The sequence below is a fragment of the Drosophila yakuba genome, chromosome 2R, assembly GCF_016746365.2.
Source record: "Drosophila yakuba strain Tai18E2 chromosome 2R, Prin_Dyak_Tai18E2_2.1, whole genome shotgun sequence".
NCBI classification, from domain to species: domain Eukaryota; kingdom Metazoa; phylum Arthropoda; class Insecta; order Diptera; family Drosophilidae; genus Drosophila; species Drosophila yakuba.
In genome coordinates, this window is record NC_052528.2 from 23704009 (window position 1) to 23724870 (window position 20862).

Genomic DNA, 20862 nt, shown 5'->3' on the forward strand with positions numbered 1-20862 from the left:
GCCCCTTCAAACCATTCGGCATAAAGAGATACTGACCCACAAGGGAAGCTAAAAGAAGAGGGGTTACTGGCTGGACATGACGACCCTCGTAGTTCACTGTTGATTGTCCGTTACCCAGCGCAACAGGTATGGAAACGATTCACTTAGGGCTTTGGTCAGTTGATGCGATTTTCCACAATATCACCTTTTCCCCGTGTTTGTCCATTCCCTGAGGTCAATTAAGTATACATTTCCGGTTTCATGTGGTCAACAGGGGATAAATATTTATCACGGTCAAGTGGTCAGATCCGTGGCAAAATGAACCCCCGGCAGTAAACCGGATTGAATATTATTTATTTGCCTTTTTTTATTACGGTATGCAATATAAATAGATACAAGATGGTAATTGAAAAGGGAATGTTTCCTGGAGGTTTAAATCAGAAAAGAATGAATTTATCAAATCGAGGGTGTGGAAACATGCGAAGTAATTGATGTATGCATACACATTATTGAGACACGTATGCCTGTCTGCACACAAACATTTTATTTTCTTTATGTTGATTCTCAGACTTTTCCTTATTTCCACGACAAAGAAAAAATGAAAGCAGAAAAACTACCCCCAAAAGTAATTAAAACTCTCCGTCGTTGGATCCAGACGAAGACGGTGGCTACCTCAACCTACAAACGAATGTTAATCAAAGCAGAATATAGAAAATGTAAAAAGTCCGCATAGACAGAGACGGTGTCCTTGGGATTTAATTTCTTATAAAATGTTATATTTACATTCATACATATGTAGCTTAGAGCAAATGTGGGAGTAGAATTGGGAACTTGGAGTTCTTAAAGGAAAAAGATGATCTACTACAAATGCAGTTAACATTTCGAAACTTAAATAAAAAACTTCTCCCATCTGTCTCTAAACGTTAAACTGGTTACACAAAATGTAGGTATACATAGGTTAATCGGTCGAAGTCCGCGTAACTAAAACGCAGATAATGAAAGAGTTATAGAAGTCCAACCATAATAAAATTTGATTTTTAGTGTCATATTTAGAGTGCTAAAAAATGTGTGTATATACTACAACATTACTAAAATAAAATTACTTTTTTTGGGGCTAGGTTTGTTCCCTATTTTCCTGTCTAAAGTCGGATATTCATACAAATTAGTTTTTTTGCATATGAAATGAATAAAAATCAAGCGACTATTCCTCAATAATTGAATGTATATCAAGGCAACTAGGTGTAACCATGTATTTTAACACTTAACTAATGTGAGTTTATTTGGATTGAGAAAATTTTCTTTTTTTTCTTTTTACAGAGAACGCTTCGGGGCAAATACGAAAAACAATATTAAGAGGATAAGCACAAAAACGAACAAACGTCAATACAAATGCAATATATACATACATTTGTGTATATACACAAAAACTTAGCCCCGTAGACGCGACTTTCATGCATGATGAGCGGAAAATTTCCCCTTCTTTGGTTGTATATAAGGTAATACATAAGTGAAGACACGAACGGCCTTTTAATTTTCGGGGTGGCAATGCTTTCAAAGGGTTAAAATCAGTGCCTTTCGAAACGCGAAAACATGCGTGAGCTGTTGGTATATGTGCGTTTATAAAAGCGGCGTTGCCAGCCTGTCGTAGGAATTACTTAAGATGCCAAAGAAGAAACAAAGTCATTTACATTGCTAACGAAGTGGGTGAACAAGCAGAAAACGGCTGGCCAAGAACGTACAAAGCGCGGATGGAAAGGGCTGCTATGGAAGGCTAGGAAGGCCAACAAATTTAAATACCCACAACAGCCAAATACAAAATTTCAATCATTTAAACAAATCCGCTTTAAAATTGTTTACCCTGCTTGATTTCAATGAACCTCTTTTCCCTATTAGTTTTTCATGTAATACTCTTATATTAAGAATTAAATAATTCGTTTTATTTTGTCAACCAGATATTTCATGATGACGCTTCCTCAAAAATGGGAGAATTCAGCCATTAAATCCAATCGAAAATTCGCTATTGGGTGTTCTTATGCCAAGTCCAGACCCTGTATTACCAGAATTTGAACCCGTGGATCCACCAAGTGCCCTGTTGATGGTTCGTAATATCTGTTCAATATCACCAAAAGCACTATCAGCCAGGATACACAAAACAAGTGCTAGAATCTAAAAGACATTGTTGTAGTTTGCAAAGCACTATTTAAAAAGAAACTTACAAATAGGCGAGACATTGCGCAGAATTTGGTCGCTTCTTTAATAATAGTTAAACGAATGATAGCAGATATATTTAAATTTTTGTTTATATAGCAAAATCTGACAAATTTTCAAATTGGAAATATGCTAATATAGACCATAAAAGGTATAGCTTTCGATTTCATGGGGAAAGGTTAATTATTTCCAAAACTAAAAATTTGTAATCGGCTTGAACTGTCTGTCGAGCATTTAAATAGCATTATGTCATAAAAAGTTTATACAAATTTCTACATATTTGTACCAAAGGAGTAGAAATGAGTACGCTAAAGTCGAGTGCCTCAGCTATTAGATACCCATTCCCGGGAGATGTATATAGTGCGTGGCCAATTTGTTTAATATATATATATTTTTTGGGCGTAAAAGTTATCTGTTTTAAAGTCAGAGTTTGAACAGAAACTCGTCCAACGGAGGGACATTTTTTGTCTTGACCAAAGTTCCAGTGCTGTTCGGTCAATGTTCATTATCTTTGTTATCTATTTATTAGACACAGCCAATTAATTCCGTTGTATCAGGAATATCGTTACGTATCTTTATTGGGCTACCCGACCCAAGCGATCTTTTTTGTCGTTCCACCACAGCGCTGGCAGCGTAGTAGCACCACCTTAAACAACTTGGTTCGGATTAAAAAAGAATCTAAAAGCCTTAATGTGACAAAATTGATTGTATTTGTAGCATTGGATAAATAGTATATTTATTTATAATAAAGCGAATACGCTTTACATGAAACCAGCTGCCCTCAACACAAAACAAATAATATAGGTGCGGACCAAATCAAAAGAATCCAGGACGAAAGCCATATCCAAAGGATAGTGCGCTACTGGGTGGAACTATATTTACATCCAAAGATCCACTGCCTCGATTAGATCCACCGCCTCCAGAAGATCCACCGCCAAAGATACGCATAAGGTTCTCGATAGAACAAAGAGCACTACCAGTCATTAAAGCGAATGTAATCATTAAAACCTGTGAGGAAAGTCATAGTTAGGGGTGCGTTAGGCGTTATAGTTAGGGGTTATTTATCCGAGTTTACTTACCAAAATTCGAATCATGATGTAAACTGAGCTCAAGTGTCGCACTGAAAGTATTTCTCAGTTGATAGCAAATAAGTCTTGAATTCGGTTTATATAGCAATATTTTTACAATTTAAATGCAGATTAAAAATATGTTAATACAAGTCGTTAAAGTGTACAGACACCTAGTCAAGGTTAATTTGCTTTTACAAACTGCATAAATTTTCTTAAACGTAAACTGACTATAATTTCTGTGGTAATTTGTTGTGACTTTATAATTTTGTATTATCTCAACTAAATATTTAGTAAGAAAGGAGATACTGATTTTAGGTACATGAGCTGTCACTCACCCACCAATTTAAAAACACAGTAGGACCTTTATATTTCCGTTACTGAGTTAAAGGGAATGCGATACAGACATTTGAGTAAGGAAGGGACTGTTTTCCAGATTGGCCACGAGCGTCACTGTAACTACATCTTAAAATCTTTATTTATTGATATTTTAAACCTTTTGTAATAATTATTTTCGGCATACCAGAAGACATTGACAAGACAGATCATAAATTCATTCAATCAAACTTGGCGACGTTTATATGAACAGTCGGCTAGTGATCCTACCCAAGAAAATATAGTTTATATAGTCACCTTTTACATACATTTTTATCGACTAAACCATACCAAAATCTTAAGGCGGGAAGGTATTTATTAAGCGAAAACTAAAACAGAGTGGTATAGTCGGGCTCCTCGATTATAATATTCCCGTTACTCGGATAGTGCGAGTTTGAAAAAGAAATTAAGAAATAAAATTAAATTTTGACATATATATAGAAACTGGCCCGACAAACAATAAAATTTAAACAAAATTAAGACATTTTTTAATATAATCCTAGATGGAACCAACCACATGGCATCCTTGTAAGCTTTTAAAGCTCGAATGCATTGTTGGTATATGTACCCTTTAAAATCGTTAGAATTATTTAAAAATTGACCAACGATAGAGGACATTTTCAAGTATCATATTCATTAATTCATTCGTATATTCTCCACCAGACCTGATAAAAGAATGTTTTTATAATGTTAAGAGATATTTTTTGGTTATCCCAAATTGGAAAGAACTTTTAATTAGAAAACATCAACCGATTAACAAAGTATATCATATCAATTGTAAAATCTACACCTACCACTTTTCGGGATGAAGCGAAGTATACACATATTCCTACTTCCGTTCAAAGGATTTACAATTGGAATGCTGCTTACTTTTATTAGTGGGTTTAAAATTACAAAGCTTGGCCAAGACAAATGTTTTTTTTACCCCGACACTTGTCGCTTCTTAATACTAAATGTTAAAACTAAGCGTTAAGCCGCCAGGTCCATTTTTTATTGCAGACTCGATTCCTTGGTACTATCCCAGAAATCCCAGGAAAGGATGCAAAATTCCTGCCAATATGCTTTTTGGCCATGGCACGTAGCCGCCGACATCCACGGTGACAGAACCCTCCATTCCGCGTCCGAAAGGTCCGAAAGGTCCAAAGAACGGTACTGGTGGACTAATTCCAAATAGGCTTCCCAGTGCTCCAAAGAAACTTCCGATTGGGGTGAAAATGCCAAAGGGGTCTAATTGGTTCCTACTAAGAAATCCAGTTCCAAAAAGTCCATTTTTTCCAAAAATTCCTGTACCGAATAGTCCACCGCTTCCGAAGAATCCGCCGCCTATATTTACCGTCGCATCTACGTCAACTTCTGCACCCGGACCAATAATAACAGGTCTTTTCGGCAAAATACCGCGCAGTATCCATTCTTGAAGTAGTCTAGGTAGTCCAGGTATTCCAGGTAGTCCAGGTATTCCATGTAGTCCTGGTAGGAAAGGTAGTAAAGGTAGTAATGGTGGAAGTCCACCTGGTGGACGTTGAGGTCCACCTGGTTGATGTGGAGAACCACCCGGTAGATCAGGAAGTCCACCGGGTTGCTTTGGAGGTTCACCCGGTAGATCTGGAGGTCCACCCTCTGGATCTGGGGGTCCACCCGATTGATGTGGAGGTCCACCCTCTGGATCTGGGGGTCCACCCGATTGATGTGGAGGTCCACCCGGTGGAGGTAGAGGTACATCCGGGAAAGGTGGAAATCCAGGGAAATTTCCACCTGGAGGTAGTGTCGGTCGAGGTTCACCAGGGAAAGGATCTTCGGGACGTATCGGCGAAGGTTTCTCTGTGCCCCAAGGCCAAAGGGGAGGACCTGGATAACGAGGCCATCCAACTGGAATATTCCAACCAGGAATACCTGGTGGAGTTAAGTACGGATTGTAGGACCGTGGGTTCTTGATTATAGTGATTAGGTCGCTTCCCTTGGGCACATCAGCTATAATTTTACCATATCCGGGATAAGGGAAATAACCTCCTGGAAATAGGTTGCCACTTGCCAATAATTTGACTAATTTAGCTACTTGCAAATTGGCAGCAGTAGATAAAGAAGCTTCAAGTGCGAGATTTCTACCGTTAAGACCCCTAAGTCCTCCGGGATTAGCACCAAAGAGAACATTTAAGTAACGTAGAGGGGCCATCTTTATGTCTGCCCATCCTTGGATGGCAGACTCGGTCTGACGGGCCAACTCACTGACAATAGCATGTGAGCTGCCGCTAAAGAGGATCAGAGAAAGGACGAGAATCTGCAAACGGTTCAATAAGACTGAGAATTGTTCGAAATTAAGTATTTATAATCTTTTACCAATTGTCGCACCATAGCAAATGCTCCTTACAACTGATGTTGTGCCTTTCAAGATCTGCTTTTTATAGTTATTTCAGTTGATAATTATAATATAAATGAGAAATATTATGCAAAAGTAAACTTGTGAGTTCAAACAGCAGTATAGGTGTCAGTTTAAACTACCGTAAGGAATTGTCAAGATAAATCGAAAAAAAGAAACCATCTTAGAAACTATCTTATTTAGCAATATAACCTAGGATGCTCAGAAAATCAAAAAAAAAAAAAAAAACCCTAAATGGTTAAAGAAAGCCAATAGCTTTCATAAAAAGAACAGTCAATATCTTAAATAAGCTATGTCTATACTGCGCTATGATATAAAAGTCTATACTATATGTATGTTAGTTCAAATTGAAATAAAAATTTCACTTGTTGAGTAACGGGTATCTCATAGTCGGTGAACTCGACTATCGCGTTCTATCTTTTTCACTCTAATATTTGCCGATGATAAGTGTAATTATTTACAAAAGGTTCTAGCAGCACGGTTCGATGTCCAGAAATCTGTTAATGTTGTGTTTCTCCAACTTTACAGCATCCCTTATTGATGTCACCATTGATAACTAATTTCTTTTATTTTTTTGTTGGTCACAGAGTATTATTTCTGGCTTAATAAAAACTGATTCATTACAAAATAAAAAATTGCAGCTTTATATTTTAAATTTAATTTTATGTATCCAGTAAAAAGTAGTTGTTACCAAAATTTAAAGGATTTCACACGACTTGAAATATAGATGAAAAAAATGTTATCTTTAAATCCATTGGATAATGGAACTAATTGAAACCGACCCAATATTTGGCTTCAGAAATATATCATAGATGTCAACCTATACCCTCTTTTGCCAGGATGGTGCCCAGAGTGCGAGAATGCGTGTCGTATGTAAATTAATACAAATGGCGGCATGGTAAGTTTTGGCAAGTGAACCAAACATGCAAAGGACATTAAAAGGGCACACGCAATAGTTATAGTTCGAGTCCTCAAGTGCTAATAGACTGCATGCACATTACAGAATAAGCCTTAATAATTTATGTGGGCTAATAGACTAAAAGATAAACATCGTATGCAGGGAATACATATCCTGTCGGTCTACCTATCTGAATATTAATCTACTGAAGCTTCTGTTCGAAGAGCTGCAAGGGTGTCACTTCCCGCTAAGGTTGCCAACCCTTTTTTCATAGTATAACGAAAAAATGTATAGGGCATATTTCATTGTTTTTCGAACACAAAGAGGCATAGACCCGAGAATGTCAGCTAGATAACGCCACTTTTCGTAAATTTATATCGACGACCTTGATTATCAAAACAGACGACACTATTCATATAATTAAGGTAAACATTTCACTGCCTCCCTAAAACAATTTGTTTCCTTGTTTGATTATTAACTGGGTAAACACAGAAATGTCCTTTCATTGCCTATAAAATTTAATTAATAAAAGGGTCAATTGTCGCGTGCAGACGCCGACCTTTTACCTATTTTCCTCTAACCTTCCTTTCCGAGGATAAAATATGTTTGATTAATTTATGAATTTTCGTGTGAAATTCTTTATTTTCTGTATTTATATATGCTCTCATGGATCAGACTTGCGTGTAGCTTGAAAAGGTTGACGGTTTATACAAAAGCAATTTAGTAATTTCATTCATTATTGTTAATTGTTTGTAATTGTAACAAAATGTATAATGGAATGCGTGGTGCGGAGTGCATATGATTAAATATATAGTATAGTATATATAGTATATATGTATATTGTTGCCAGACGTTTCCTTTTACCTGTTATATAATCTTCCATGAATCCAGTATTATTCTACAAGTAACGGGTATAAAATTCAATTCAAGGACACTCCCACTTGTCATCGTCGTATTCAGTTATTCTGTTTGGAGGAGTGAAGTTGGCAAAAGTTTCGTAGACGCGTAGGAAAATCAACAAATGTCTCTTAAACTTTTCTGTCCATTGTTTTAAATAAATTCATAGGTACTTTTTGTAATAAATAAATTTGACATAACTCTATAATTTACAAAATGATATATGCAACCTTATTAACTGAACTTAATCCCACCTATGCATAACAATGCGTTGTCATCCATGAATTTGGTACAGGTAGTTTAAGCAAAACAGCTTTTGACTAGTGCTGGTGCACAAAGATAACTGAAAACTATTAAATGTAGCACCGAAATCTCATCATCATCAGCATCACTACGCACAGTACTGTCCCAAGATAAACCCAAGCCTCAAAGTACACTCAACGACGCTGTCGCTAGCAATGTTTATCCTGTCGGTTAAGTGGGGGTCGGAGCTGCGATGGAAAATGGTCAGGCATGAATAATAAAAGAGCCGGCTCTGTGCAATTGGAATATGTGCTAAAGTGTCAAAAATTGTAGACAAGCCGAGCACTTAGACATCCACTGCCATCTCACACCTACCACTTATGATTCGTAAACAGAACGTAAGAGAACCCTGCTCCCAATATGGGCTTTCGCCACGGTAATTAACTTTACAAATCGCATGCAAGTGTGTGATTAATTATTCCATGACCGGACACTCAAACTCGCAAACCGGACAGTTAACCCATTTCGGCATCGATAAGGGTTGAACTCACAGCTGTGAAAAAGGCTTTGCGGGGGCGTGCGAGGGGTTTTTTGACATTTACAATTTCTGAAATACATTTGATAAATGTTTGCTCATAAGGCGTAAATTGAAACTATTCTTGACCATGGACCCAAAACTTGCATCAATTCGACCACATGCCACTTAGCACATGGTTTGGTATGCGGACTACAAAATCCCAACCCCAACCACTCACATCCCAAACTTCTTTGGACGGTCGCACACATGTTTACTAAAATAAAAGGAGGCTTCTATCGGTCAGCTTTCTTATCAACGTCAAGGTTCAACATTCATTTTGACTGGGTCAACACTTCGTTAATCACAAAACTCCAAGCACATGACTTGCGGTCAAGGACATTTTCGAGTATGAAAAGTTTTATTAGATCCTTATCGCGTTAATTGAAAATTGGGTAAACGTATTCGTATCGCTTTAAGAAACCGCACAGAATCTTTTCAGGATTTCTAACCCTTATAGTCAAGAAATAGTATTTCGCTTTCGTGCCTAAATTCATAACGTTGATCCTTTGCATTTATACTGTACAGCTGTTTATTTGAGCAGCAAATTTTTAAAGGTCGGTCAGAAACAAAGCAGGAAGGGTTGACTTAGGGTTGTTGACCGTAACAGCATTTAATGTAAGTTGACGCCAAGCAAGGATACGTTAGGGATACACGGAAAAAAGACGAATGGATGACTATGAATGAGTATCACACGGAACTAGGCAAATTTCTAATTGTATTACTTTTCTATTCCAAATTTTCACTTTTCGATTCTGATAAAGAAGGGACTGTTTTCGGCGTTTTTTTTGCCTGAAACAAACGCTGAAAGTCGCGGGTACAAGTATTGCTTGGCCTCAAGTGCAGAAAAAACAAGACAAAATTATAATAAACAAATAAAAAATATACGCGTATATCTGTCCGTAGCTCCCCAGTCTTTTATTCTTCATTATTTGCGTGTCTGGTTTTTCCTGCTGCTGATGATGAAGAGCCCACTACAATTGCAACAAAAAAAGCCGAAAAAATATGAAAAGTTCTCTTTATGCATAAGAAGCAACTGCCAAGGGTGCCCATTTCCTCAAGTTTTACCAGCTGAATGGCAAAAACTTAACGGATTGTTAGCTTGTGGTTTCCTTGGTATCTGCAATTAAGTCTCGAGGATATGGTGTTCTTCTTGCATCTGCTTGTAATTCGTTTAAAGTTATCAAAAACTGTTTAATTCCAGAGTCTGCCAAATGCCAAGAGCAGTCAACTCGTTATTTTGATGAGAAAAAATGAGCTTATTCTAATATTGGTACAAGATATAAGAATGCACTTTATTACTTTTAGATTTAAAACTGTAATTATAAATGTGGGTGTCAATTTTTTCGAAATATGAGTAATTAGCAATGGCAAATCGATAACCTACATCTGAAGCACCATGAAGGACATTACTTGATGTACGAAGCAGAATCAACAATAATTAAAGCCCAAAAATAAATAACAACCCTCCATTTCGGCTGTAGAAATTTTCATGCGCGGCTATACCCTGTTGTAATGGAAGGTGAGGGTATATTAAATGATGCCAAAAGTATACTTTGCAATTGTCTTCAGACTCTAGGGCGAAGTGTAAGTACACAAACCTTTCACAGTACCTTGCGGCACACGGTAGTAATTCCCATTAAATTCCCGGAATAAAATAAAATAATTCAAAAAATTAAACAAAAAAAAGATTGGCCAACATATATATTTTTTTTGTATGTCGTTTACGTTTTTTTCTTTAAATTAGTCCTCTAATAACGAATGAGCACGTGTTCTGTTAAGCAAATATGTTGTGGGTATACGTCAGTTAGACAAATCTTCTCCTTAGGCGGGTTTTGGGTTCAAAATGTCATTGCCTGTGCTGGGCTGTCGGCCCCAACCAACTTTTAAACAAAAATTGTGTTCGAGTTCCTTCGTCCATGTCAGACGCATATGCTAATTAAGCAATTAATATTTGTGGGCGAGACAACTTAATTTATTTACAAAGAAAACATATTTCCCTTATGAAATGTGATATTGGTTCTCGGTCCTTTTTTCACTCCCATTTTAGTTTTGCGTCATCCGGCAAGACAATAAACTTATCACATGTTACCCATTGCCCTTGGCCAGAAACTTTACCAGCAAGTTGGATTTGCGGTCGCCCTGGATTTGTCCCTCGCATATTCCAAGTTCGCCTGTCAAGACACTGATATGCGCCTCAGCCCCTTTGCTATGTACATGTATCGAATGATATTTTAGTATTTCATCAACTACCGTTGCACAGTCAGCAATAATATTTTCCAAGACACATTCTTAACTTCAAAAATGTCGGTCTCCGGCCCTGTTTTGTGGTCACAGCCGGTGGCTTTCTGGAGCATATGCAGGTCCTTAAATACGTAAGTCAAGTGCATATAGAAACTTGGAATTCTGTGTCTTGGCCAGCATTTGTCAGATACTAAAATAAAATAACATGAGTTGGGCTGCGGTCTTTCTGACAGATTTAATGAAGTTGGTCTGTCTCCCATGGATTGGATTTATTTTCATTCCCAATAAAGCACATTTAAAATCTTTATATAAAACCATTTTTCATATAACATACTACCCTTATGGTAGTTTTCCAGATTTGGAACTTACCTATTTTCTTGAATTTCACATTATGCACGTTTGGAGGGGTTTCTTCTTATTTTAAACTTAATTCGTTGTTGAACACTCTCATGGCCATTATTAAGAACTTCACACTAAAAATAATAAGAAAAGATAGCATTAATCATAAGCAAAAATAAGAAATAAGTAGCTTAGTTATAATAATATTTTTAAAATAAACAATAATTTTTATATTTAATGATAGTATTAGTTAAAAAAAGTTTTGAAACTATAATAGACATTATTAGCTATTAATAAAATAAAAAAATTCAAGTTTTAGACATATGTATATCATCAGATGTTACAAAATTTCATAATTTGTAAGGTTCCTTAAGGTAAACAAGCAGAAGTATGCGTTCTCAATTTAACTTTCAACGAAACACATAATGCGCTGGACTTTTAAGGCTACAGTTATATAGAAAAAGAAAACTGATTTTAAACTTAAACCCCCGATTTGTCTTTCTCTATCTGCCTACTCGTCCTTTCGCTTGATTAAGATTAGAAAGCGTCATAACCACCTTCAACTCCCTTCCGCCCAACAAAAGGACTGCCCTCTATACCCGAAATTAGAATTGTTGCAAGAGCAGTCATGGAGCTGCTGTCTTCTTTGGTGGTTGTCAGACAGTATTGCATGAGAAAGCGAAAAAAGGAAAAAAATGTTCGAACACTTGAAGGTAGTGTGAAACCCCGACGATTTTTAGAATATTAAAATGTACCAATGGGTAGATGTTTGCAGTATAATAGAATGTTTGTCATTTAAATAATTAAAGTATCTTTCACTCATTTTAAGCACAACCACAAAGAGAAAGCTAAGTACAAAGTAGATGTATTTAGACAGGCCATTTTGGAACGTATTTAATGTTTTTATTATATCACATATCATTAGGCCACTATGGTTCAGCTCACAAAATGAAGAATATGACTATTTGGTCGCAAATGTCATGTTTGCGTGAATGAAATCAATCAAAACTCTTTGCAAGGGTATAAAAAAACTGTCATAAATATTATGTAATTGTGGTGTAAATACAATTGCAAAGTAAGCAAAACCTTTCACTAGTGTTATATAAATGTCGAAACAGTGATATCGTTTTCTTTACCTTACACGTCAAAACCTTTCACTAGTGTTTCATAAATGTCGAAACAGTGATATCGTTTTCTTTACCTTACACGTCAAAAATTATATACAATCCAGAGCTAGATGTCGCTACAATCCCAATATTATTCTAGCCTGAGGAGGATGGTGCACCCGCTAGCGTGGAGGGTGTATTGGATAAATTAAAATAAAATATATTTATAGACTTTTAGAAAATATTATGTTTACAACGTAAGTGATTATTTTTTGGGGAAAATCAGAAAAGTACTTATGGCACAGATGTATTTTCTTTTGTACTTTTTAAGTGTTTCAATTTTCAACTCCAATGGTCTAGAAATAGTGTGGTGAATGTGTGTTCTTTTTTTGGGTGTAACTTAAAACATAAAAAAATCAGCGAAAAGCAAAAATCGTTCGTTTTGTAGTTTTAATTTAATATAATGTAGATAATTTTAAGAACCCTTTTTATATATTCAAGCTTATATTCAAATATTAATATTCAAAAATCTTTATTTTTCTTAGAGTATAAAAATGTATCATGAGGCAAGAAAAGAAGTATATCCGTTAGCTTGGTTATAAGTACTCCGTAAGAACTTTAAATTAAACAATTAAAAGTTTGAATAAATTGAAACGAACTGAGAGATATCATTAATTACATAGGCATGTAAGATGTTCTAGTGGCATAGAATCACATTTATTTCGAAAGCAGTAAACAGTGTACCGGTGCACTTGACTAAAGCATTATATCTTTGCTTAAAAAAAAACTAAAGAACGACACTTTATATATAGAATAACGTCATAAAATTTTTCATTAGAAATTACATTTTCTTAAAATGCGAAAAAATAAAAGTAGGCAAGCCACAGAAGGTAAGACCATATTAATGGTTGCGACGGTAGCTCCGTTACAGCCAAGATTATTTAAACTAATGATATACTGCGCTTCATCTGGAGTCTGACAAGCCTCAACTATACATGAAACTTCACCAAAGCTTTGAGCCTGGACTGAGAAAAATACAGGAGGACAAGCCACAAAGGTATAACCAACACACGCATCAGTAAGATCAAAGCTAAATGATCCCAATGCTGTAGATTCGCAGTTCTCTTCCGCCCTTAATGGCGCACTTAAATTTCTAAATGGGCGTTCGATGCTTCGGGATGTGCAAACAGTAAAAGTAATTTCACTAATGGGGGAAACTTTTAGGTAACGCATACTCTGTCGATCCGGTAGATATAGCGAGTCCAGTCTGTAGAAATTAATACTGCCCAAACTCCCAAATTGTGTCAGGGAATTGGTTCCAAACTCGCTGATAGCGCCTTTTACATTGCAACGTGGATTTGAAATTCGACGGGGCACTAAAAAAAAGTAGGCGATAAGTTTTAATTGATTATATACAAATTAAGGTATCACCTTGCCGAATTCGTGTAATAACGGGAGCACCGCAACTGTCGGGTGGCTTTTCGGTGTTCAAAAGGTACAAATCTTTACTTGGATCGCGTACGAAGTCGTGGAACCTTACCAACGCTCCCCCTCCATAGTAAATAAAGTGCAAACTGGGTAAACGCACACGCATTCTTTCCAAATATCGCTGACAATAATCATAGTCCTTCTCATCTACGTAAGATAGCGAACTGGGTATTAATAGCGCAACTAATGATCGGCCTCCCAGATTATCGGTAGCACGATCTGTTTCTAGCAAGTCCCCAACTCTTGCATTTAAAGTGTTTAGGATACGTGGCAGACTAAAACCGGGTGGATCTGTAATGAATACAATTATTGAAATATCAATCAGTTTAATTTAGTCTTACGCCGAGAGTGCGAAGTTGAATTCCAATTTTCATAGACGTTGATTATGTAGTCGGTGGTATTAACTATGGCCGTGGTATCGTAAGCTGCGAATAGGGTAACCTTACTTGCGTATGGATGAATGTTAAGGCCCTGCAGCACATAGCTGCAAAAACATCTTATTAATAAAATGTACAATTTTCTACTTTATATCTCGTTAAGCAAACTTACGTTACGTAATCAACAACCCAGCCGAAGGGCCAGTATGTGTCGACAAACACATATAGATCAGTCTTTATTGTGGTTAGATTGGATATTTCAGACCATTGCGGGGACGGAAAGTAATCCATAATTGCTAAAAACCAAACGAAAAGTTGTTAAATTAGTTTAAGTTTGTCTTTCTTAAGCAGCGCCTATCGGGAACCACCAAACATATCAAATAAAAATAGCCAGAATAATTATATTCAGGAAATTTATTTAGGACTGTTTATTGAAACATATCATTAAATACGAAAAAATAAAAGATTAATGTAAATCGAAAAAATAGTTGTTTGCGAAAAGAGAATTGACTTATGATTTAAAACCTGCGGCAGTACCACTAATACTACCATACACTAGTTACCAATCATTGAATCTGCATTAGAGCTAACAATGCGAATATAATTGTTAGTAGGCTGGCTGCTAGACCCGAGACACCGCTGTAGCATCCCATGTTGACCATTGACATTATATAACGCCATTGGTCAGGGGTCTGGCAAGCATCTTGTGAACAGGACGTGGTATTCGATGTAGCTTGGACTGACAAATACAAGTCTGGACACTGGGTGATAGTGTAGTAGCCCTCACAGGCACTTGAAAGATCGTAGCTATAACTATTTCCACTTATTTGTGTGCAACTCTGATCTATCGAGTTCACTGTAGAAAGAGTAGTTGAGTTTTGTTGCGGCCATGCATATGTACGTGAAGTACATATGGTATAAGTTCCTCCATTCTGAGATTGAATGGTCAAATACCGATTCGCACCAGCGCCAAAGAAATAGTTAGCAGAAACTCGGTAAAAGTTCACCTTTCCAGGCCCAACATATTGAGCTGTTTGATCAGTGCCTGTTAGGTATATAAAATAGTAAATATAAAAATTGTATTTATTTGATAATTAGATAAATACCCCAGCTATTTGTGTACCAACTTGATCCACAACGTGGATTAATAATGCGACGGGGAACTGCAAGAACAAAGAGCCTTTAAATAAATTTTAAAATACAAAAATAAGTTGACTTACTTTGGACAATGCGCTTTGCTACGGGTCCCGCTGAAGTCGCCGGTGTACTGCCCAACGTGAGGGAGAAAAGGTCTTGGGTGGGATCTCGAACAAAGCTTGAAAACCGTTGAATGCTTCCACCACCATAATATATAAAACGCAGGTCTGGAATTTGCTCCTGAATGTACTGAATTTCTGTAGTGGCGTAACTGGAGTCACCATCATTGATCGTTTGCTGATTCGGAATGATTAGAGCTACTAGTGAGTGACCACTTAAGCTCGAATTAGTCTTTTCTTCATTCATTAAGTTTTGGGTTAGATTTTGAATTGTACGCAGAACATTAGGAAGGTTGAATCCCTGGGTATCTGCGAAAAAACGTTTAATCGAAAGCAAATCTCTCGCAAATGGAACTTACAAGTCGCCTGTGAAGTGGCATTCCATTGCTGATAGACATCGGTAATATAGTTTGTGGTGTTTACGATAATCGATCCATCTTGTGCGGAAAGCATTGTGATTGTGCTGGCATAGGGGTGAATATTAAGCTGCTGGATAACATAACTAAAAATAATTTATTCAAAATTTTTTTACATTATTATATATGTAATGTCTGTAATGCTTTGAGAAGACCAACTTACGCTACATAGTCAACAATGGTGCTATATTGCCAAGAAGTATCCAAGAAAAGATACAGGTTAGTCATTGGAGTTATAGAATCTGTCAAATCAAGATTACTGGTGGCCACGCAAGAGACATCGTTTAACGATTGTGCTGTTCAAGGAAAACGCAAGCCGTAATGCACACGGAAGCAATAAAGATGTATTTCAAAAGTTTAGCATAGTGTCGATTATTCTGGATATCTTGAGATTTAAGTAAAAGCAAGGTGGTTCCGCTATAATAATGAACTATTACTACTTACGCACATACGTCACCAGAGATGCGGTAGCGTTACCAGCAAATTGGGAAATAAGGGAAGGCTGGAGGGTGACACGCAGCTGCATCTGCCGATCCAGTACTACGGCAAACGCATTTGTCTGGTCCTCCATTTCCTGCGACGGAGCCACATTTGTGAATTGATTTTGCCTACTGCAGGCATTGATCCCTGAACTAAGGACACCATTTGTTGAGTAGTACATGCGCAGCAATTGTGAAAGTTTAAGGCTTGATGCTTGAGTCCTCCAACTGGCCACATTCTTAGCCAGAATCAGACCATCAAGGCCACCACGGATCTCGGCATCGGTAGCCTCAAGGTTGTTGCGCTGCGATAAGAAGTACCAATGGGGTAGGACTGTGTCATTCCATCCACCGGTAGCCCCAACGGAAGCGGAATTGCCATTCGACACTGGTAGTTGGACCAACGTGACTTCCGCCAACTCCCCGGCCAAAGTTGCCGCCCACCTGTTGTCAATAGTATTGCTAGTCTGGGACTGACTGCGACTACGAGCGCGTAGTGGGGTAGCCCGGGTCAATAGCTGATTGAGTTGCACTGTCTGCTGCTGGACACCAGCAGCAATACCGGCGATCAGAGTGCCTCCAGAAATCGTTCCCCAGCGTGTTCGTACTAAGCCGTCCTCGACAGGGCATTGGCTAGTTTCAGGGCCTGCATAAGCCCAGTCGGATTCGTAGTCTAAATCTCCCAATTGTTCGTATTTAGATGCTGAGTCGGATGATCGTCCTCGTTTCGAGCGTGCCTCCAGCCATTCAGAATCGCTTATAAAATTATTGTCATGCTCCTTTTTTAAGGATCTCGGCAGTCGCTGGGCTCTATACTGAGAGAGTTGATTGCACACATTGTTTTCATCGCCGCGCGTTCTTGTGTCAAAGGTGCTTGATAGCATAAAATGGAGGGAGCAGCGCTCCACTCTTGTCAATGAACTGTTGGGAAAGGTATAGGCGTTTCCCGGTATAAGCCCTGAGAGCAAAATTTTTAGCTTCGGAAACTGAAAGCCTGTTGGACTGTACGGTATTACCCCGTCAGCTGCATTTATTCCAGCAGCCTTCTTAATGCCATCTTGACGGAAACGATGCAGCAAGGCTACCGACACGGTTCGAATATCGGCTTGTACACCTGAACTAGCTGCGTAGCTGTATTCTACTTTTTCGATGAGAGAAATGAGCGTGTCCATGTTGGCTGGTAGACGATTATCCCGATTCATGAAGTATGATGTATTATAACACTCAACCAATGAAGGGGGAATTTGCAGCATTGCATTTTCCTGTGCCATTGTCTCCAGAAGTAGGGAAGCAGCTAGACAGAGAGCTGCTGCCAAAAGTTGCTTCGATTTCATGGTACGGTAAATCGTTTTCGTTGTGATAACTACAAATTTAATTGAATCAAATATCATTATATTTTGCATATGAAACCGAACTAAGCGGTGGATGTGCAAATGTGCGTTAAATGTTGAAATGTGTGTTGGATCAATTTAAGAATATGCTAGTTATGCTAATTAGTCAAGTGTGGTATATTTATTCAATGAAATGTGAAAGCAACACATTTTATAGAATCCTCAAACTACAGTTTTTACTATATATTATATACTGCACAACTGCTAATTGTGACACTTTGCAATCGGTGATAACTAAAAATGAGTCAGGTGTAAATTACACTTAAAATCATTAATGGGGATATCAGTTTCACATTTTATTTGATCCTCAAACTACTGGTGTAGTTTGAACTACATACTATATACATAGATTGGTAATACTGTACAACTGATAATTGTGAAACTTTGCAATCGGTGATACATTAACAAGTGAGTCAGGCGTAAACTACACTTAAGAGCATTGTTGGTGATATTCGGTTTCACATTTTATGCGATCGTCAAACTACTGGTGTAGTTTGTACTATATAGATTGGTAATACTGTACAACTAATAATTGTGAAACTTTGCAATCGGTGATACATAAAAAAAATGAGTCAGGTGTAAATTACACATAAGAACATTGTGGACCCGCGCCCCAATTCTAGCACTTGCTAAAGCTAGCATAGTTTAGGGCCCTGCGATTAGATAAGAAGTTTTGCGTATCTAACAACACGTTCTTGAAATATTTGTAACGTAAGTTAATCATTGTTTAGTGAATCGGAAAACCGAAATATTTTTATTCACGAAGGTGTTTATTAATTAATCAGTTGTTAACTTGCTTAAGTTTTTATATTTTACTACCGCTTACTAACAGATTTCAGAACACTACCTTGTTTTACAGCTGTCTCTCATGAACTGAATGGTTCATTTTCTGACCAGCTACAACCTGTGCCTCGCCCATGAGCAATCGCTTTTATCTTTTAAGTAATGTTTATCAGTAAAAACGATAAGATTAAGCCCATGGAAATACAGAAACAGTGGTGCAAAAAATAATAAATGAAAAGTATAAATATATTTATTAATATAAATATAAAAATATTCATATACATATGTACATACTAGCAAAGACATTACTGGCCATTTAAATGAAACTATGGCTTGTGAGTAAATGTGTACAGGACTCAGCTATAATAATCAGGATTAATTATGAAATATACATACTTATTTTAAAAATCAATTTAAATATAAAAATTTAGCATATAGATAGAATTTGGAAAAACAAATAATAAAACCAAAACATTTCAGAATTATGGGCATGGCAACATCAGTAAACAAACTTGGAATCTGCATGTCTAATTTCAACTAAACTCAGGGTCGGAAACTCTTATACCTTTTATATACAACGAATCTAGTATACCCTTATACTTTGGAAGTAACGCATATAAAAATTACAAGAATGTTGCCTTTTTTACATATTATGGTATGCATTTTATTTAAAAAACGATTGTATACTAAAACATTTCAAGTTGTTAAGAGAAGAGGATGCAAATGAAATGTATACCACAACTGGTATTTTCAAAACATTTGCGTTTCGCAGAAGAACCATTCATATCGTATATCGGTTTTTAACCAATAATCAAATTTTGTGTTTTTTTATGTTTTTAACCAATAATCAAATTTTGTGTTTTCTTTATGTATAATAAATGCACATATTTATAAATATGTGTAAGCGAGTGTATGTACATGCTTACATACTGTAAACCAAAACGAGTGTATATCATGTTAACGAAAATCCGTAAAAATACCATATGCAGCCAAATATACCAAAATGATACATAAACCGAGTGGTTTCGATCTTGGCTAATAAAAAATTTACATTAGATATCTTCTTGCCATTTACAGGTTAGTAAGAAAGCCTGCCGTAGATTACAATTCATATATATATATTGAGGTTCAACAAAGCTGTATAGCTTTATAAATAAACGAAATAAAATGATATAAAGCAATTCATTTTACGAGGTCTATAAAATGAGAGAATAAACTAATGTAAAATATTTGTCCTTCTAAAAAGGTTCTACTATTTCTTCATAACCAAACATATACATAAATAAACATTAGGATGTATGCATTGTGTTTTGAAAATCGCAGATTAGTGGACGTGACTATTTATTTATTTTTCTGGTGTTTTAGCAATGTAAAAAGTGTCGACGTTTAGATCTTCCAACCTTGCATTTTATTATACACGGATTGAAAATGTAAATTTTCGTTCGCAGATTGGTGGACGTGACATCTTATTTATTTTTCTGGTGTTTTAGTAATGTAAAAAGTGTCCCCGTTTAGATCTTCCAACCTTGCATTTTATTATACACGGATTGAAAATGTAAATTTTCTTTGACCTAAAATGTAGATAATTCTGGCTTAAGTTTTAGCTAAATAAAAAACATAGACATGTGGGTGGAGCTAAATGAAGTTCATTTCCTAACTTTTGAGAAGCCTAAACACTAATAAAAAAATTTCACGTCAAGTAAAAGGTTTTATTTAAACAAGCAATTGTACGGACTCACTTGCTGTCTATAAAGGCATTTGTAAAACATAAAGGCTTTAAATGAATAACCGATCCGTGACCAATAGTTAGAAGTACTAAGGTTGTTTTATAGAAAGCAAATTATAATTTTCTTTAGTATCTTAAAATTTATATTATTTAGGTTTCGATTTAATTATTAATACTAACAAAATAGGTGGTGTATTGTTCACCGACCGGCTGCTCCGGTAACCTAAAGCCTCTACAATATACTACAAGCTAATAAACTGGCTACTACAAAAGAATAACTGGCAGTGGATATAACGCCATCCCAAAAGAAGAAAAACAAGCTTACAAGAAATGTTAAATAATACAAAAATAAAAACAGCTATCCCAACGGCCGCCGCCTCCTTCACAGAAAGTCCATTTATTGAAAAACCAAAAAAAAAACAAGACAAATTTCTTGCCTTCACTACATCTATTGCAGGTTCCGCAGATGAAAGTTAACAAGGCATCAAATAACGGTAGGCTGTACCCAAAGAAGCAAAGGGTATCCTAGCGACGATTCTGCTGGAGGATAAAATGAAGGATGTCAAAGCTGAGAATGTCCTGCAAAAAACACTACGACGTAGCTTAAAATGTTGTTGCCAAAGTGCGTGGGTCAAATAGAAG

The 20862-nt window shown here is 36.6% G+C and overlaps 4 protein-coding genes across 6 annotated transcripts; all 4 read right to left on the reverse strand.

Moving 5' to 3' along the window:
* Positions 1 to 1894: 1894 nt before the first annotated feature.
* Positions 1895 to 2271, reverse strand: LOC26534741. The gene is made up of 2 exons (XM_015196247.2): positions 2196 to 2271; positions 1895 to 2145 (listed from the first exon to the last, which is right to left on the reverse strand). The coding sequence occupies exons 1-2, from the start codon at positions 2208 to 2210 to the stop codon at positions 1969 to 1971; spliced, it is 192 nt and encodes a 63-aa protein (XP_015051733.2). The 5' UTR covers positions 2211 to 2271; the 3' UTR covers positions 1895 to 1968.
* Positions 2272 to 2874: 603 nt separating this feature from the next.
* Positions 2875 to 3411, reverse strand: LOC6532170 (ejaculatory bulb-specific protein 2). Its single transcript, XM_002092907.4, has 2 exons — positions 3267 to 3411; positions 2875 to 3195 (listed from the first exon to the last, which is right to left on the reverse strand). Exons 1-2 carry the CDS (start codon positions 3279 to 3281, stop codon positions 3004 to 3006), a joined length of 207 nt encoding a protein of 68 aa, XP_002092943.1. The 5' UTR covers positions 3282 to 3411; the 3' UTR covers positions 2875 to 3003.
* A 1065-nt stretch (positions 3412 to 4476) lies between these two features.
* On the reverse strand, positions 4477 to 6036 carry LOC6532171 (ejaculatory bulb-specific protein 1). Its single transcript, XM_015196248.2, has 2 exons — positions 5964 to 6036; positions 4477 to 5904 (listed from the first exon to the last, which is right to left on the reverse strand). The coding sequence occupies exons 1-2, from the start codon at positions 5976 to 5978 to the stop codon at positions 4645 to 4647; spliced, it is 1275 nt and encodes a 424-aa protein (XP_015051734.1). The 5' UTR covers positions 5979 to 6036; the 3' UTR covers positions 4477 to 4644.
* A 5276-nt stretch (positions 6037 to 11312) lies between these two features.
* LOC6532172 lies at positions 11313 to 18635 on the reverse strand. 3 transcript variants are annotated; one of them, XM_039372077.1, is made up of 7 exons: positions 18559 to 18633; positions 16286 to 17683; positions 14342 to 14465; positions 14134 to 14276; positions 13736 to 14083; positions 13540 to 13680; positions 11313 to 11332 (listed from the first exon to the last, which is right to left on the reverse strand). In XM_039372077.1, exons 2-7 carry the CDS (start codon positions 17652 to 17654, stop codon positions 11328 to 11330), a joined length of 2130 nt encoding a protein of 709 aa, XP_039228011.1. In that variant the 5' UTR covers positions 17655 to 17683; positions 18559 to 18633; the 3' UTR covers positions 11313 to 11327. The 3 variants fall into 3 exon arrangements, with proteins under 3 accessions (XP_039228011.1, XP_015051737.1, XP_002092945.1); XM_002092909.3 differs by lacking the exons at positions 11313 to 11332; positions 13540 to 13680; positions 13736 to 14083; positions 14134 to 14276; positions 14342 to 14465 and adding exons at positions 14569 to 15214; positions 15276 to 15332; positions 15390 to 15734; positions 15785 to 15927; positions 16005 to 16137 and having other exon boundaries at positions 18559 to 18619; XM_015196251.2 differs by lacking the exon at positions 11313 to 11332 and having other exon boundaries at positions 12970 to 13680; positions 18559 to 18635.
* Between the last annotated feature and the right edge of the window lie 2227 nt (positions 18636 to 20862).